Source organism: Peromyscus eremicus, chromosome 11, assembly GCF_949786415.1.
Source record: "Peromyscus eremicus chromosome 11, PerEre_H2_v1, whole genome shotgun sequence".
In the NCBI taxonomy this organism is placed as follows: Eukaryota; Metazoa; Chordata; class Mammalia; order Rodentia; family Cricetidae; genus Peromyscus; species Peromyscus eremicus.
The window spans coordinates 5,915,868-5,931,539 of record NC_081427.1 but is presented as its reverse complement, the minus strand read 5'-3'; the positions used below and the strand labels follow the sequence as shown (position 1 = coordinate 5,931,539).

Genomic DNA, 15,672 nt, shown 5'->3' with positions numbered 1-15,672 from the left:
TAAGAACAGTTAGCAAGAAGCCTGCCACGGCCATACAGTTTGTAACCAATATAAGTCTCTGTGTTTACTTGGTCGGGTCTGAGAAGCTGTGGGACTGGCGGGTGAGAGAGATTTGCCCTGACTGTGGGCCAGGCAGGAAAACTCTAGCTACACTGTAGTAAGATTCAAATCACAACATATGGGTCAGAATACACGGCTAATATTCCCGTCAAATGCTCGACTCACACTCATACTTCTTATGTTGTGGATCTGGAAGTGACCACCAGGTTCATGCCCCAGGCATGTCCTGCTCACTCAGCTCCTTCCTCCAATACTCTGCTGCAGGCAGCCAGACTGGAATCCACAATAAGAGAAAAGGCCACACCTGGGTTCCCACAATTCTTTCTCAGAGACTTCTGGGAAATGTAGTCTGTGGCACTGTGACATCACATTGAGCCCTCCAGGAAATTCCCTCCTGGACTTCAGTCCACACGTGTGCAACTTTATCAAAGTTGCGCGAGAGTCCTGCCTGCTGTACATTCCTCTTGCGTCTCAGACATGGAGGTTAGTCCAGGGTGCAGCGCAGCCTGAGGCCCTGTGCGGGGTCCGGGGATCGGTTTTGGAGGGAATGGACCTGGGTTTGGAGAGAGAGAGAGAGCGTGGAAGAGGCTGCCTTGCAGGTGCTGTGCTGAACTGGCTGGGTCATGTGATGTTGCAGGTCAGGGCTAGGGAGAGGGCGATAGAGACTGCACCCTAAGTGATTTCCTTAGGACGCCGCGTTGCAGCCCGAAGTCTGTCTTGTGCTTCCGGGACAGGAGAGCTGCCTGGTAGCGCGGAGTAGATGATAGTGCAAAGTCCAGGATTGCAAACTAATGATGGTCAGCTGACTGCCTGCTCCTGAGGTGGAGATGGGAGCTCAGTGAGCAGCTTTGATGGGGAAGCATGCTTCTCTAGCTGAGCCGTTCTCACATGGACGCTGTCAGATTTCTCAGAATCTGTAGTGCAAACAGGGTTTCTGGTTCTTCCTGAACTCTGCAGCCGCCTAATGTAAGGGTCTTGAGGTCATGATTGGGATCTCTTCCAGTTAGAGAATTAAGAGAGACAAATTTCGAAGTGAAACAAAGGTCACAGCTAGGAAATTCAGGAGCCCGTCAACAGATCTGCCAGTATCCGCTGCAATAGAAGCTTTGACTAGGGTGAGAGAACACACATACACCCCCGCCCAAACACACACAGAAGGATTCTCTGCAGGAAGAATGGGAACTGGAGAAGCTGACTCCAGGCCTCACCTTAAGGACTGTGTTTTCTTAACTTTGAAAGGTCTTCCATCCCTTCTGTCGGGTGGAGCACAGTGGTTGTGTCAACACATTTTGATTTTGTCTTGAAGTGTTGAGCTAGTCCATAAGCAGGGTGTCTAGGCACAGAGGAAAAACTCTCATGGACTTGTATTCCAGTGCCAGGCTTTTGTGTCCTCAGCAGGGTGAGGAAGAACTCACAGACTGTGTGTATTCATGTGATTTAAAGTAAACAGACCTGTGATAGAAAAGAAACATCAGTCTACTGTATTGCACATCCCTGTCATCTCGGCATTTGTGAAGGGAGACAGGACCCTCTGGTCCTCCCCTGCTTCATAGCAAATTCAAGGGTGTCTTGGATACCCGAGTGTGTGTCTGAAAACATTTAACTTCATGGTCATGAGAAATACTTTCTGTGGTTCATTTCATGTTTCTTACAGTGAGCGCCATGACAAATCCATGAAATCAGCACTTTGCTGACTTAAGAACTACTTGTGGTTAACTTCTGTTGACACATTTCACATGTAATTTAATGTGTTTTCACTAACATACTTTTTTTGTGGAAGACTAACTTTTGGAGACTAGGTAATTGTTTGCATTTACTCTGTGAAAAAGAATTCTCAATGCCTTGCTTAAATATTCCTATTTGTAGTGATTGTTCATTCTTTTTAGATATTAATCTGTGTTTGTTACTGTCATGACCTGATGCTGATTTCTTCTCGTTTTATTTATTTCTTCCAGGTTGCTCCTTTCATATCTAATCTGAGACTCCATTATTTCTTCATTTCCATTCTGCAGTTCTTGACTGATGTGGCTGCTGTGGTTACATTCCTGGGTCTTTTTCTGCAGCTGCAGCTGGGATGCCTTCCCCTGACCTTTCACCATGGGTTCCACTGTGTGTATTTTAAGCACTATGTCCTTTGATCAGGACATAGGCTGCTCTGAATGGAAGGTCACTACTGTTAGGAACCTGATCAGGAATCCAGTCCTCCCTTTGCATCTGGCTTGGACTTCCCATCAATCTTCAGTTTTGTCTGATTCTCTGAAAAGGTATCTCTGAGGATACTGACAGGAGATGCAGGAGTTCCTAATGTATCTACTCTGTCCATTCTGTTGTTTTAGCCTTGACAATAGGACCAGTCTCTATTCTCTTTATATTATATATATTTATATTAATATATCATTGCTGTTAATATCTTAATATTGTTAATGGTTTTAATTAAACTAAAGTGCAGTATCATTCATTGATCTTTATTTCAGGAAATGCTGTCCTTCAGGGATGTGGCCATTGAGTTCTCTGCAGAAGAGAGGGAATGCCTGGAGCCTGCTCAGTGGAATTTGTACAGGGATGTGATGTTGGAGAATTACAGCCACCTTGTGTTCCTTGGTGAGGCTCTCATCCATATAAGAATAAGTGAATTCTTATTTCACCATCAACATGTAGCTTCCTCAATTTCTACGGTATCTCATGGGAGAATTTCAACAGCCATTTTCATATCCTTTGTTTTCAGAAAAATTAGGGAGATTGCTGTATTAAAAATCATTTCAGGACTGGAGAGATGGCTCAGTTGTTCAGAACGTTGACTGCTCTTCTAGAGTATCAGGGTTCAATTCCTTGCACCCATATGGCAGTTCACAACTGTCTGTAATCCCAAGGTCTGACACTCTCATGTTGATTGTGTTCTGACAAATAAAGCTTGCCTGGAGTCAGAGGGTGATGCTAGCCACTAGCTGACCACAGAGCTTCAGAGGCTTGTAGAAAGATGGACCGGAAGTGGTAAGTTAGGGCTGAGACAGGATCTGAGCTCTTTAGGATCAAGGAACCGAAGATGTAGGAAGTCACTGTGTCTATTCCATTGTGTCTCTGATCTTTCAGGTTTTTCACCCCAATGCCTGACTCTAATTTTTTTGTTTGTAGAGATTAATTTGATTAACATTTCATCCTCACACAGACGTCCCTGCAAGTAAAGCACCAATGCACATGTAAAATTAAAATAACATGTTCAAAAAGAACCATTTCACTGTTTGTCTCTTTTTGTGTTTTACATTTCTGTGTTAGGTGTATATTTCCTTCACTCCAGTGGGACTCTTAGAAATTCAGTGGCATGAGACCTCAAGTACACTTGTTAATTAAAGTGTTTCAAAATTCAGGGTTTTTTTTTTTGTTTGTTTGTGTTTGTTTGTTTGGTTTGGTTTGTTTCTTGTTGTTGTTTTTTGTGTTTTTGCCTCCTCTTTGTGACTCTGGACAGTCCAGGCTGACAGAGATGAGTGCTTCCATGTAGGTCAACTTGATAAACTTTGAACAGCCACTTTAAAGGCATGAACCTCCGTGGCCGGCTATGTTTTAAAACAGTTTCTCACTGAACCTGCAGCAGCCATTTAGCTGGACTTGTCGGCTGACAAGCCCCTAGGACCTGCCTGTCCTGCCCACCTAGTATGTAGTTTCAGGTGCATGCCACTGGCCAACTTTTTATTTTTTATTAAGAGATTTTCTATTTATTTTACATATCAACCACAGATTCCCCTGTCTTACCTCCTCCCACTGCCCAGACTCCCCTCTCCCCAATCCACCTTCCATTCACACCTTTTCCAAGGCAAGGTCTGCCCTGTGGAGTCAGCAGAGTGTGGTAGATTCTGATGAGGCAGGTCCAATCCCCTCCTCCCTGTACCAAGGCTGAGCTAAGTGTCTCAGCATAGGCCCTAGGTTCCAAAAAGTTGGGTTGAGGAACTAAGGACAGGTCCCAGTCTCTCTGCCTGGGGGCCCCCTAAACAGTTCAAGCTAAACAACTGTCTTGCTCATTCAGAGGGCCTAGACCAGTATCATGGGGGCTCCTCAGCTATTGGTCCACAGTTCATGTGTTTCCACTAGTTTGGCTAGTTGTCTCTGTACTTTTTCCAATCATGGTGTCGATATCACTTGCTCATATAATCCCTCCTCTTTCTTGTTGAATGGACTCCTGTAGATCCGCCTGGGGCTTGGTGGTGGATCTCTGCATCTGCTTCCATCAGTCACTGGATGAGGGTTCTATCATGGCAGTTAGGGTGTTCAGCCATCCGATCACCAGAGTAGGCCAGCTCAGGAACCCTCTGAACCAGTGCCAGCAGTGTCTTTCAACCATTTGAGCTTCTGTTGAGAATTTTCTGTTTAGCTCTATAGCCCATTTTTTAATTGGATTGTTAAGTATTTTGATATCTAGTTTTTTTAGTTCTTTATATATTCTGGATATCAGCCCCTTGTCAGATGTGGGGTTGGTGAAGATCTTTTCCCATCCTGTAGGCTGTCGTTTTGTCTTATTGACCATTTCCTTTGCCCTACAAAAGCTTTTCAGTTTCAAGAGGTCCCATTTATTAATTGTTTCTCTCAGTGTCTGTGCTCCTGGTGTTATATTTAGAAAGTGGTCTCCTGTGCCAATGTGTTGAAGACTAGTTCCTACATTCTCTTCTATCAGGTTCAGAGTAACTGGATTTATGTTGAGGTCTTTGATCCACTTGGACTTAAGTTTTGTGCATGGTAACAGATATGGATCTATTTGCAATCTTCTACTTATTGACATCCAGTTATGCTAGCACCATTTGTTGAAGATGCTTTCTTTTTTCCATTGTACAGTTTTGGCTTCTTTGTCAAAAATTAGGTGTTCATACATGTGCAGATTAATGTCAGGGTCTTTGTTCGATTACATTGGTCCACATGTCGGTTTTTATGCCAGTACCAAGCTGTTTTTATTACTGTAGCTCTGTAGTAGAGCTTGAAGTCAGGGATCATGGTGCCTCCAGAGGCTGTTTTATTGTCCAGGATTCTTTTGGCTATCCTGGGTTTTTTGTTTTTCCAAGTGAAGTTGAGTATTGTTCTTTCCAGGTTGATGAAGAATTGTGTTGGGATTTTGATGGGGATTGCACTGAATCTATAGATTGCTTTTGGTAAGATTGCCATTTTTACTATGTTAGTCCTACCTTTCCATGAGCATGGGAGATCTTTCCATTTTCTGACATCTTCTTCAATGTCTTTCTTCAGGGACTTAAAGTTATTGTCATACAGTTTCTTCACTTGCTTAGAGTTACCCCAAGGTATTTTATATTATTTGTGGCTATTGTAAAGGGTGATGTTTCTCTGATTTCTTTGTCAGCCCATTTGTCATTTGTTTATAGGGGGGCTACTGATTTCCTGGGACTCACTTGGTAGCCCAGGGTGGCCTCGAACTCACAGAGATCCGCCTGCCTCTGCCTCCCGAGTGCTGGGATTAAAGGCATGCGCCACCACCGCCTGGCCAGGTATATTCTTTTTTGTTAGGGTAGAATTTTCTGTAGATATCATTAAGTCCATTTGAGTCATAACATCAGTTAAGTCCCTTATTTCTCTGTTAAGTTTCAATTTGGCAGATCTGTCCAGTGGTGAGAGTGGGGTGTTGAAGTCTCCCACTATTAATGTGTAGGGTTTAATGTGTGATTTAAGCTTTAGTAATGTTTCTTTTACATATGTGGGTGCCCTTGTGTTTGGGGCATAAATGTTCAGAATTGAAACTTCAATCTTGGTGGATCTTTCCTGTGATGAGTATGTAATGTCCTTCTTGATCTCTTTTGATTGATTTTAGCTTGAAGTCTATTTTGTTGGATATTAGGATAGCTATACCAGCTTGCTTCTTAAGACCATTTGATTGGAAAGACCTTTCCCAGCCTTTTATTGTGAAGTAGTGTCTGTCTATGAAATTGAGGTGTGTTTCTTGTATGCAGTGGAAAGATGGGTCCTGTTTTTGTATTCATTCTGTTAGCCTGTGTCTTTTTATAGATGAATTAAGTCCATTGACATTAAGGGATATTAATGACCAGTGATTGTTAATTCCTGTTATCTCTTGGTGGTAGTGTGTGTGTATTTCTCTTCTTTGGGATTTACTGCTGTGTGGTTATCTATTGCCTGTGTTTTCGAGGGTGTATCTGACTTACTTTGGTTGGAATTTTCCTTCTAGTGCTTTCTGTGGGGCTTGATTTGTGGGTAAGATTGTTTAAATCTGGTTTTGTCTTGTAATGTCTAGTTCACACCGTCTATGGTGATTGAAAATTTTGCTAGGTATATTAATCTAGGCTGGCATCCATGGTCTTAGTGTCTTTATTACATCTGTCCAGGTCCTTCTGGGTTTCAAAGTGTCCATTGAGAAGTCGGGTGTTATTTTGATAGGTTTGCCTTTATAAGTCACATGGCCTTTTTCCTTTGCTGCTCTTAATATTCTTTCTTTATTCTGTAGGTTTAGTTGTTTAATTATTATGTTGTAAGGGGACTTTTTTGTGGGGTCTAGTCTGTTTGGTGTTCTATAGGCTTCTTGTATCTTCATAGGTATTTTTTTTCTTTAAGTTGGGAAAGTTTTCTCTATGATCTTGTTGAATATATTTTCTGTGCCTTTGAGTTGGTATTCTTCTCCTTCTTCTATTCCTGTTATTTGTAGTTTTGGCCTTTTCATGGTGTGCCTGATTTTCTGGACATTTTGTGTTATGACTCTTTTGGCTTTGGTATTTCTTTGAGTGACAGGAATCTGTTTCCTCTATTGTATCCTCTACACCAGAGATCCTCTCTTCCATCTCTTGTATTCTGTTGGTTATGCTTGCATCTGTGTTTCCTGTTCGTTTACCCAGATTTTCTCTTTCAAGCATTCCCTCTGTTTGTGTCTTCTTCATTGATTCTATTTCCCTTTTCAGGTCTTCAACTGTATCCCTCCCATGTTTAATTGCCTTTTCATGGTTTTCTTGGCTTTCTTTAAGGGATGTATTGATTTCTTCCAATTTTTTTTTGTCTTTTCCTCTATTTCTTTATTGATTTCTTCCAATATTTGTTTGTCTTTTCCTCAATTTCATTTTTCATTTTTTCTTGAAAGGCCTCTAGCATCTTCACTTTCTTCTGCTTCTTTTACATTGTGATGTTCAGCTATTGCTGTTGTAGGAGGGCTAGGTTCTGGTGATGCCGTATTGCTCTTTATGTTGTTGTATGTATTTTTGCCTTGACATCTGCCCATCTCCTCCTCTCTTGGTCCCATGAGAGCTGGCAATTTGGTTTCCATGCCTCAGGAAGTTGCTGGGGTCTCAGGCGGATGGGTATAGGGGCAGGGCATGTAGATTGCATTATCTGGTGGGGAGTTTTGGTGAGGTGGTCCTTCTGGTTGGAGTTTTGCCTGCTGTCTGTCAACTGGGACAGAGTTTCATGGTGGTTCCTGGGGAATGGTTGTGTCCTAGAGATGGGTCCTAGGGGCCTCACAATTCAGTTTTAATGGGTTTTTCTTTCCTTTAAATAAAATTCAGAATCTAGATATTGTAAATTCCTTTATGTAGTGTAGTGATTCTGTCAGAAAACATTTAAGGAACTGATTGTCTGCAATCATTTATTACATCATCTCTTTCCTTATAAGCCATGTACTGTAAGGCACATGTCAATTCCAAGTAAAAGAACACATAAAAAATCTTGTTCCTTCTTTTTTTCTACAAACAGGTCTTTCTATGTCTAAGCCACACCTGGTGACCTTTTTGGAGCAAAGACAAGAATCTTCAGATGTGAAGAGACAAGCAGCAGCCAACATGCAGCCCGGTGTGTAGGAATGAAGGGTTTGGGGCCAGGGTTGAAGTCCAAATATCCCACAGAAAGGCAGGCTTTCCCATTACCCTGGAACATGACACTGTGGGAATCATTCTTTAGGTCTCTCCTTCATGTCTTGGCTGTCAAAGCTCATCTCTCAGAAGTTTCTGATGCTTTAAGTCTTTTGAGCTTTGTGTTTCCCCAAGTATTACTCACTAGCCGGCTCCTATTGCAGTGACTTCCAAGATTTTTCTTTTTGTTGATTCTCCATTGTAGTGTAAGACTCAGGGAAAGAGAACTCAGTGCTGGTCAGACTGGGAGTCATTTAGTTTTAGAATTTGAGAGCAGACTCTAGCCGAAAGATCTCAATACCAAAGTGAACATCATGTCTTGAGTTATGACTTTCTTGGGTTAAGTGTTTTCTTTGACTGATGGATCTATTTCCTCTAGCATATCCTCCATGCCCCAAATTCTGTCTTCCATATCATGTATTTGTTTCCTTTTGCTCGCTTCTTTACTTCCTGCTCATTACTCAGATTTTTATTTCCAGCATTCCTTCGCTCTGTGTCTTCTTCATTGCTTCAGTTTCAATTTTTAGATCTTGAACTGTTACCTTCACCTGTTTGATTGCTTTTTCTTGGTTTTCTTGGCTTTCTTTAAGGGATTTATTGATTTCTAATTTTTGTTTGTCTTTTTCTCAATTTCTTTAAGGGAATTTTTCATTTCTCTTTAAAGGCCTCTATCACCTCCACAAAGTTATTTTTTAGGTTCTTTTCTTCTGCTTCTTCAATGTTGTGATTTTCATGTCTTGCTGTTGTAAAACCACTATGTAGCTAGAGTTTTCCTGACTGGCCCACAGTCAGGGCAAATCTCTTTCACCTGCCAGTCCCACAGCCTCTCAGACCCGACCAAGTAAACACAGAGACTTATGTTGCTTTCAAACTGTATGGCCGTGGCAGGCTTCTTGCTAACTGTTCTTATAGCTTAAATTAATCCATTTCCTTTAATCTATACTTTGCCACATGGCTCGTGGCTTACCGGCATCTTCACAAGCTGTTTCTCATCATGGCGGCTGGCAGTGTCTCTCTGACTCAGCCTTCCACTTCCCAGCTTTATTCTCCTCCTTACCCCGCCTACACTTCCTGCCTAGCCAACGGCCAATCAGTGTTTTATTGATTAATTAGCAACACATTTGCCATACATCCCACAGCACTTCCCCCCCTTTTTTTTTTTTCAAAAAGGAAGGTTTTAACCTTAACAAAGTAAAATTACATATAATTTGGGAATTTGGGCGTAGCTTCTCTTACTACTTCCTGCTGGAGGAGGGCGCTGTATCTTATGGGGAAACAAAGAAAATTTTAGAATTATGGAATAATCCATGAGGCTGTATCGTCTGAACCAGATGCTTTCAAACCATTCTGGATGTTGGATCATCTGGGCCATGGTGTCATCGGAGATCTTTCAGGGGGTCTTGGCTGGTCAAACCTGATGTATCTTAATCTTGAACAAATCCATAGCCTTTGGCTTTCTGTGGGAACAAAAGCAGAGACTCCTTTCCAAAGCAACATATCCTTATATCCAAATTTTAAAGTCAAGGTACCTTTAAAATATACATTTTGGCATAACTCAACAGCTTTTACAATCAAATGTTTTTCTGCAGTTAAAAATCCCAAAGACAACACAATCCAGATTCTCTGTGTAATATTCATTTTTACGTGGCTTATTTTTTATACTACCTTTACTGTCTCTTTAATGACTTTATTTTTTAAAACTATGTATTTGTTTCTATAACTCTATATATCACCTTTTTTGTCTCTTTCAAGCCTACATATCTTTTACAAACATTGTAAACTATTACATCTGAATCTGTCTTATTGTGAATCTCTTGCCTTAAACTGCAGCAGCTGTGGCTGCTGGCTCCGCCCACCTCAGCTTCCCAACATGGCTACGTTTACCGCCAGCTCTGGGAGCTATCGTGGGTCTATGCTTTTATCCAAGCAGCATGTAGCCCAAAAACCTCTTTTTTTGTTTTGTACCTGCAAAGGCTAAATCCACCACGCAGCTTAATGTGCCACTTGCAGAGGCCTGATTCCCGCCATACTGTAGGTTGAGCATGCACGCCAGGAACCCACCAGTAGCTGAAACCAGCAGCTGCCGCTCATTTGAGAGAGACAATTAGGAACTGTTTTTAGCTCCATTTTAGAATCTTTTTTCTCAGTTTTTAGGTGGAAACTCTTGCCACCACGTTGGACGCCATTTGTAGCTAGAGTTTTCTTGACTGGCCCACAGTCAGGGCAAATCTCTTTCACCTGCCAGTCCCACAGCCTCTCAGACCCGACCAAGTAAACACAGAGACTTATGTTGCTTTCAAACTGTATGGCCGTGGCAGGCTTCTTGCTAACTGTTCTTATAGCTTAAATTAATCCATTTCCTTTAATCTATACTTTGCCACATGGCTCGTGGCTTACCGGCATCTTCACAAGCTGTTTCTCATCGTGGCGGCTGGCAGTGTCTCTCTGACTCAGCCTTCCACTTCCCAGCTTTATTCTCCTCCTTGCCCCGCCTATACTTCCTGCCTAGCCAACGGCCAATCAGTGTTTTATTGATTAATTAGCAACACATTTGCCATACATCCCACAGCACCACTAGGTTCTGGTGGTGCCATATGGCTCTTTATGTTGTATGTATGCTTGCAGTGGTGTCTACCAATCTCTTCCATAATCAGTGCAAGAGGTGTCTGTAGCTGAAGGAACTGCTCTCAATTCAATCTTTGCTGCCTGTGTCTGTGTTTCAGGGGGCCACTCTTGATCCAACTTGCATTCTTGGGTCCAGTCAGAATTCTTGGTGCACCAATCAGAATTCTTGATGCAATCAAGCTGGTAGATTCTGTGTCTCTGGGAGCTGCAAAGGTTTGGGCAGAGGGAGTTGGTCTCATAGATTGCAGGGTCCCTTGGGAGATATTGGAAGGGAGATCTGCCCACTGGAGTCTTCACAAGTTGTCTGCAATAGTGGGGTTTGGGGTGGGTCATGGGTTGTGCCCTGGGTCCTAGGACTTTCTAGGAGTCAGGACTTTCTGGCTAGGCAAAGAGTCACTCACCTCTTGATCTAATCAGAGCTGGTGGATTCTGTGTCTTAGTGAGCCACTTAGGTCAAAGGGAGATGGGTGGGTTTGGGTAGGGAGTGGTGTTGTAGATTGCAGGGTTTAATGGGGGGGGGTGTTTGATGAGAGACTTGCCCACAGGAGACTTCCCTACTGGCCTGCAACTTGGGGTGGGGAGGCATGACTTGTGCCCCAAGGCATAGGTCCTAGAGACAGGACTCTCTGGCTGGGACAAGAGTCAGTCATTCGTCTCTTCGTACCATCAGAACTTGCAGATAGTGTGTCTCAGGTTGTCCCTGAGGTCACAGGGGGATGGGTGGGTTTGGGGAAGGGAGTGGGTCTTACAGATTGCAGGGTCCCTAGGGGGTATTGGTGGGGAGATCTGCCTGCCAGAGTCTTCCCTACTGGTCTACAGTTGGGGCAAGAGTGGGTGGAAGTGATAGGGCATGGGTTCTGCCTCAGGGCCTAGGTCCTAGAGATAGGACTCTGGCAGGGAGAAGATTTACTCACCTCTTGGTCTAATCAGAGCTGGAGGATTCAGTTTTATATATTCTTCTCATCGAAATAAACCATAAAATACTGTCCTAAATTTTTGAGTTATAAATTTAATTTTTGGGGGGACCATCTACTTCTAGTGCAGCATAACTTTTCTACCTTCCAAATTAAAACTCTGTTGGAGGATGAAAATGTTCTTTTTAGATGATGGCTCAAATCATACAGTCACAATTAACTTTCTCTTTTCTCAGCTTGGTTACTTGATTTATAATTGCAGGGGTTCATTGTTTAATGGGTTAATTTCTGTTGTAAAATACCCTTACAACTTTCTTAGTTATTAAACTTTGAATACTATGCCATTATGTCTAGGTTCATTTTCGTCATGCCATTATTCTAGAATAAGTATAGATTATTTCTACCTACAATATTTTATCATTTATGCTTAGTGCCTATAAGTTTTGAAATGTACTGTAGTTTCTCACTGATGCTTCAATATATTTAAGTAAATGTTTCCTTTGAAAAAGATAAGCATTTTACATATGAAGAATATTTCCAAGCTTTGTTCATATCTCAACTTTTGCTCAACAGGAACAACATTCAATGATTATAATGATTACAGCAAGGGTATTGACTGCAACTCATTAAATATTCAACGCCAGAGAATTCATACAAGGGAGAAACCCTACCAGTGTAAAGAATGTGGTAAGGGCCTTAGTTCTTATAAAACACTTTCCATACACCAGAGACTTCATACTGGAGAAAAATCCTACACATGTAAAGAATGTCATAAGGCCTTCAATACTCGCTCATCACTTTTTATACACCAGAAAAATCATACTGATGAAAAAACCCACAAGTGTGAAGAATGTGGCAAATTATTTTATTATCCTTCATTCCTGAAGCAACATCAAAGAATTCATTCTGGAGAGAAACCCTACAAGTGTGAAGAATGTGGCAAAGCTTTTTGTTATCCTTCATTCCTGAAGCATCATCAAAAAATTCATTCTGGAGAGAAACCCTACAAGTGTGAAGAATGTGGCAAATCCTTTTACACTCCTTCAGTGCTGAAGCAGCATCAAAAAATTCACTCTGCAGAGAAACCATGCAAGTGTGAAGAGTGTGGCAGTTTTTTTTCTTCATTTTCATACCTTAGACAACATCAAACAATTCACTCCAAAGACAATCCCTACAAGTGTGAGGAGTGTGGCAAAAGGTTTTCCCATTCTGCAATCCTTCAAAAACATTATAAAATTCATGGAGAGAGACGATACAAGTGTGAAGAATGTCACAAAACCTTTGTTTTTCACTCAGATCTTAAGAGACACAAGGTGGTTCATACTGGACAGGAACAATACAAGTGTAAAGAGTGTGGCAAATATTTTTCCGCAGCTTCATCCCTTAGACGACATCAAATAATTCACTTTGAAGACAACCCTTACAAGTGTGAAGAGTGTGGCAGATGTTTTTACTCATATTTATCCCTTAGAGGACATCAAATAATCCATTCTGAAGACAATCCTTATACCTGTGTACAATGTGGCAAACGATATTCCTGTTCTAGGGATCTTCAGGAACATCAAACACTTCATACTGGAGAGAAATTGTACAAGTGTGAAGAATGTGGTAAAGCCTTTCATTTTCACTCATCTCTTAGGAGACACAAGGTAATTCATATTGGAGAGAAACCCTACAAGTGTGAAGAATGTCACAAAGCCTTTCCTTATCTCTCATCACTTAGGAGACACAAGAGAGTTCATATTGAAGAGAAATCCTACAAGTGTGAAGAATGTCACAAAGCCTTTCATTATCTCTCATCCCTTCATATACACAAGAAGGGTCATAGTGGAGAGAAACCCTACAAGTGTGATAAATGTCACAAAGCCTTTCTTTATCCCTTATCCCTTAGGAGACACAAGACAGTTCATACTGGAGAGAATCCCTAAAACTGTGAAGAGTGTGACAGAAGGTTCTCTTCACCTTCATCCAGAGTCAATATAAAAAAGAGAAGGAAATTCATTCTGAAGACAATCCCTAAAATTGTGGGGAATGTGACAAAAACTTTGTTAATCTTTATGTCCTTACTCAACACGTGGTATAGTTCATAGGGGAGAGAAATCCTACAAATGTCTTAAAATGTTTATTTTTTCAACCCTTAAAATTCATCAAAAGATTCATTCTGACTACATACTCCATGAATGTGTGAAGTGTGGTAAAATAATTGCTAACAGTTCAGATCTAACCCACCTCTAATGGTATGGTTAGGTCTAACAGTTCAGATCTAACCACTCTAGTAGAGAATAATAGGCTAATTATTTTGGATTGTAAACAGGAACATCTAACTTCCAATAGCAAAATGCTAAGAATGTCATCAGAGAACAGTAGAGAATTCTCTTTGCTGTAACATCCAACAGTTTGTTGAAGCAGTATATTTGAAACATGCCTTGATTAATGAATCTCTTTGTTCTGTAACTATAAACATTCTCTAAAACCTTTACCGTGTCCTGAAATTGTGATCTAGGCTGTGGCATAGTTACTGTTGTTTTTCCCAGTGGAGTCATCCAAGCTCCTGTAATATCTCCCCTTGGTGTGTAAAAAACTCTTTGAGCTAGTAGGTTGTCATGCAGTATCTGGCTCCTGAATCCTTACTGGTAAAATAAAAGGATAATGACTTAGTGAAAACTACAGGAAGGCTCTTCCAGTCTAAGACCTCAGCGTCAAGGCAGCAGCTGCAGCTGACGAGGTGAAGTCATCAGCTGTGGTATCGATAGTATGAGGTGTAGGTGCTGTGCCCCAGAAAAAAAAACAACAGTGCCCATAGAGCAATAATGACAGACAAGTTATGAGAGCAACCAATCGCTTTCTGATTGGATTTAATGCTTATTCCACAAATTATAACTGATGTGATATTAATTTGGTAATATACTTTTGCTTGGCTAGGTTTTCAAACAAATGGTGCCCAACGTGGTGGCAAGAGTTTCCACCTAAAAACTGAGAAAAAAGATTCTAAAACAGAGCTAAAAACAGTTCCTAATTGTCTCTCTCAAATGAGCGGCAACTGCCAGTTTGAGCTACTGGTGGGTTCTTAGCATGCGCGCTGGACCTGCAGTATGGTGGGAATGAGGCCTCTGCAAGTGGCACATTAAGCTGCGTGGTGGATTTAGCCTTTGCTAGTACAAAACAAAAAAAGAGGTTTCTGGGCTACACGCTGCTTGGATAAAAGCATAGACCCATGATAGCTCCCAGAGCTGGAGGAAAACCTACCACCGCCATGTTGGGAAGCTGAGGTGGGCGGAGCCAGCAGCCACAGCTGCTGCAGTTTAAAGCAATAGATTCACAATAAGACAGATTCAGGTGTAATAGTTTACAATGTGTGTAAAATATACGTAGGCTTGAAAGAGACAAAACAGGTGATATATATAGTTATATAAACAAATATATAGTTTTAAAAAATAAAGTCTTTAAAGAGACAGTAAAATTAATATAAAAAATAAGCCACATGAAGATGAATATTACACAGAGAATCTGGATTGTGTTGTCTTTGGGATTTTTAACTGCAGAAAAACATTTGATTGTAAAAGCTGTTGAGTTATGCCAAAATGTATATTTTAAAGATAACTTGACTTCAAAATTTGGATATAAGGATATGTTGCTTTGGAAAGCAGGCTCTGCTTTTGTTCCCACAGAAAGCCAGAGGCTATGGATTTGTTCCAGATTAAGATACATCAGGTTTGACCATCCAAGACCCCCTGAAAGGTCTCCGATGACACCATGGCCCAGATGATTCAACATCAAGAACGGTTTGAAGGCAACTGGCTCAGACAATACAGCCTCATGGACTATTCCATAATCCTAAAATTTTCTTTGTGTCCCCATAAGATACAGTGCCCCCCTCCAGCAGGAAGTAGTAAGAGAAGCTACGCCCAAATTCCCAAATTATATGTAATTTTACTTTGTTAAGGTTAAAACCTTCCTTTTTGGAAAAAAAGAAAAAAGAAAAGGGGAAGTGCTGTGGGAAGGTCTGTATGTCAAGTGTGTTGCTGATTGGTCAATAAATAAATCACTGATTGGCCAATGGCCAGGCAGGAAGTATAGGCGGGACAAGGAGGAGAATAAAGCTGGGAAGTGGAAGGCTGAGTCAGAGAGACACTGCCAGCCGCCACGATGACAAACAGCATGTGAAGATGCCGGTAAGGCATGAGCCACGTGGCAAGGTATAGATTTACAGAAATGGATTAATTTAAGCTGTAGGA

The 15,672-nt window shown here is 41.4% G+C and overlaps 1 protein-coding gene across 1 annotated transcript; it reads left to right on the top strand.

Annotated features, from left to right (window-relative positions):
- Positions 1–372: 372 nt before the first annotated feature.
- LOC131921964 (zinc finger protein 58-like) lies at positions 373–13,916 on the top strand. Its single transcript, XM_059276714.1, has 4 exons — positions 373–543; positions 2,535–2,661; positions 7,744–7,839; positions 12,011–13,916. Exons 1-4 carry the CDS (start codon positions 538–540, stop codon positions 13,363–13,365), a joined length of 1,584 nt encoding a protein of 527 aa, XP_059132697.1. The 5' UTR covers positions 373–537; the 3' UTR covers positions 13,366–13,916.
- Positions 13,917–15,672: the final 1,756 nt, after the last annotated feature.

Excerpts from the sequence above, each read along its gene's own strand:
- LOC131921964 (XM_059276714.1), top strand. Across the intron at positions 2,662-7,743 it reads CAGCCACCTTGTGTTCCTTG|GTCTTTCTATGTCTAAGCCA; the intron begins GTGAGGCTCTCA and ends TTCTACAAACAG. Across the intron at positions 7,840-12,010 it reads AGCAGCCAACATGCAGCCCG|GAACAACATTCAATGATTAT; the intron begins GTGTGTAGGAAT and ends TTTGCTCAACAG.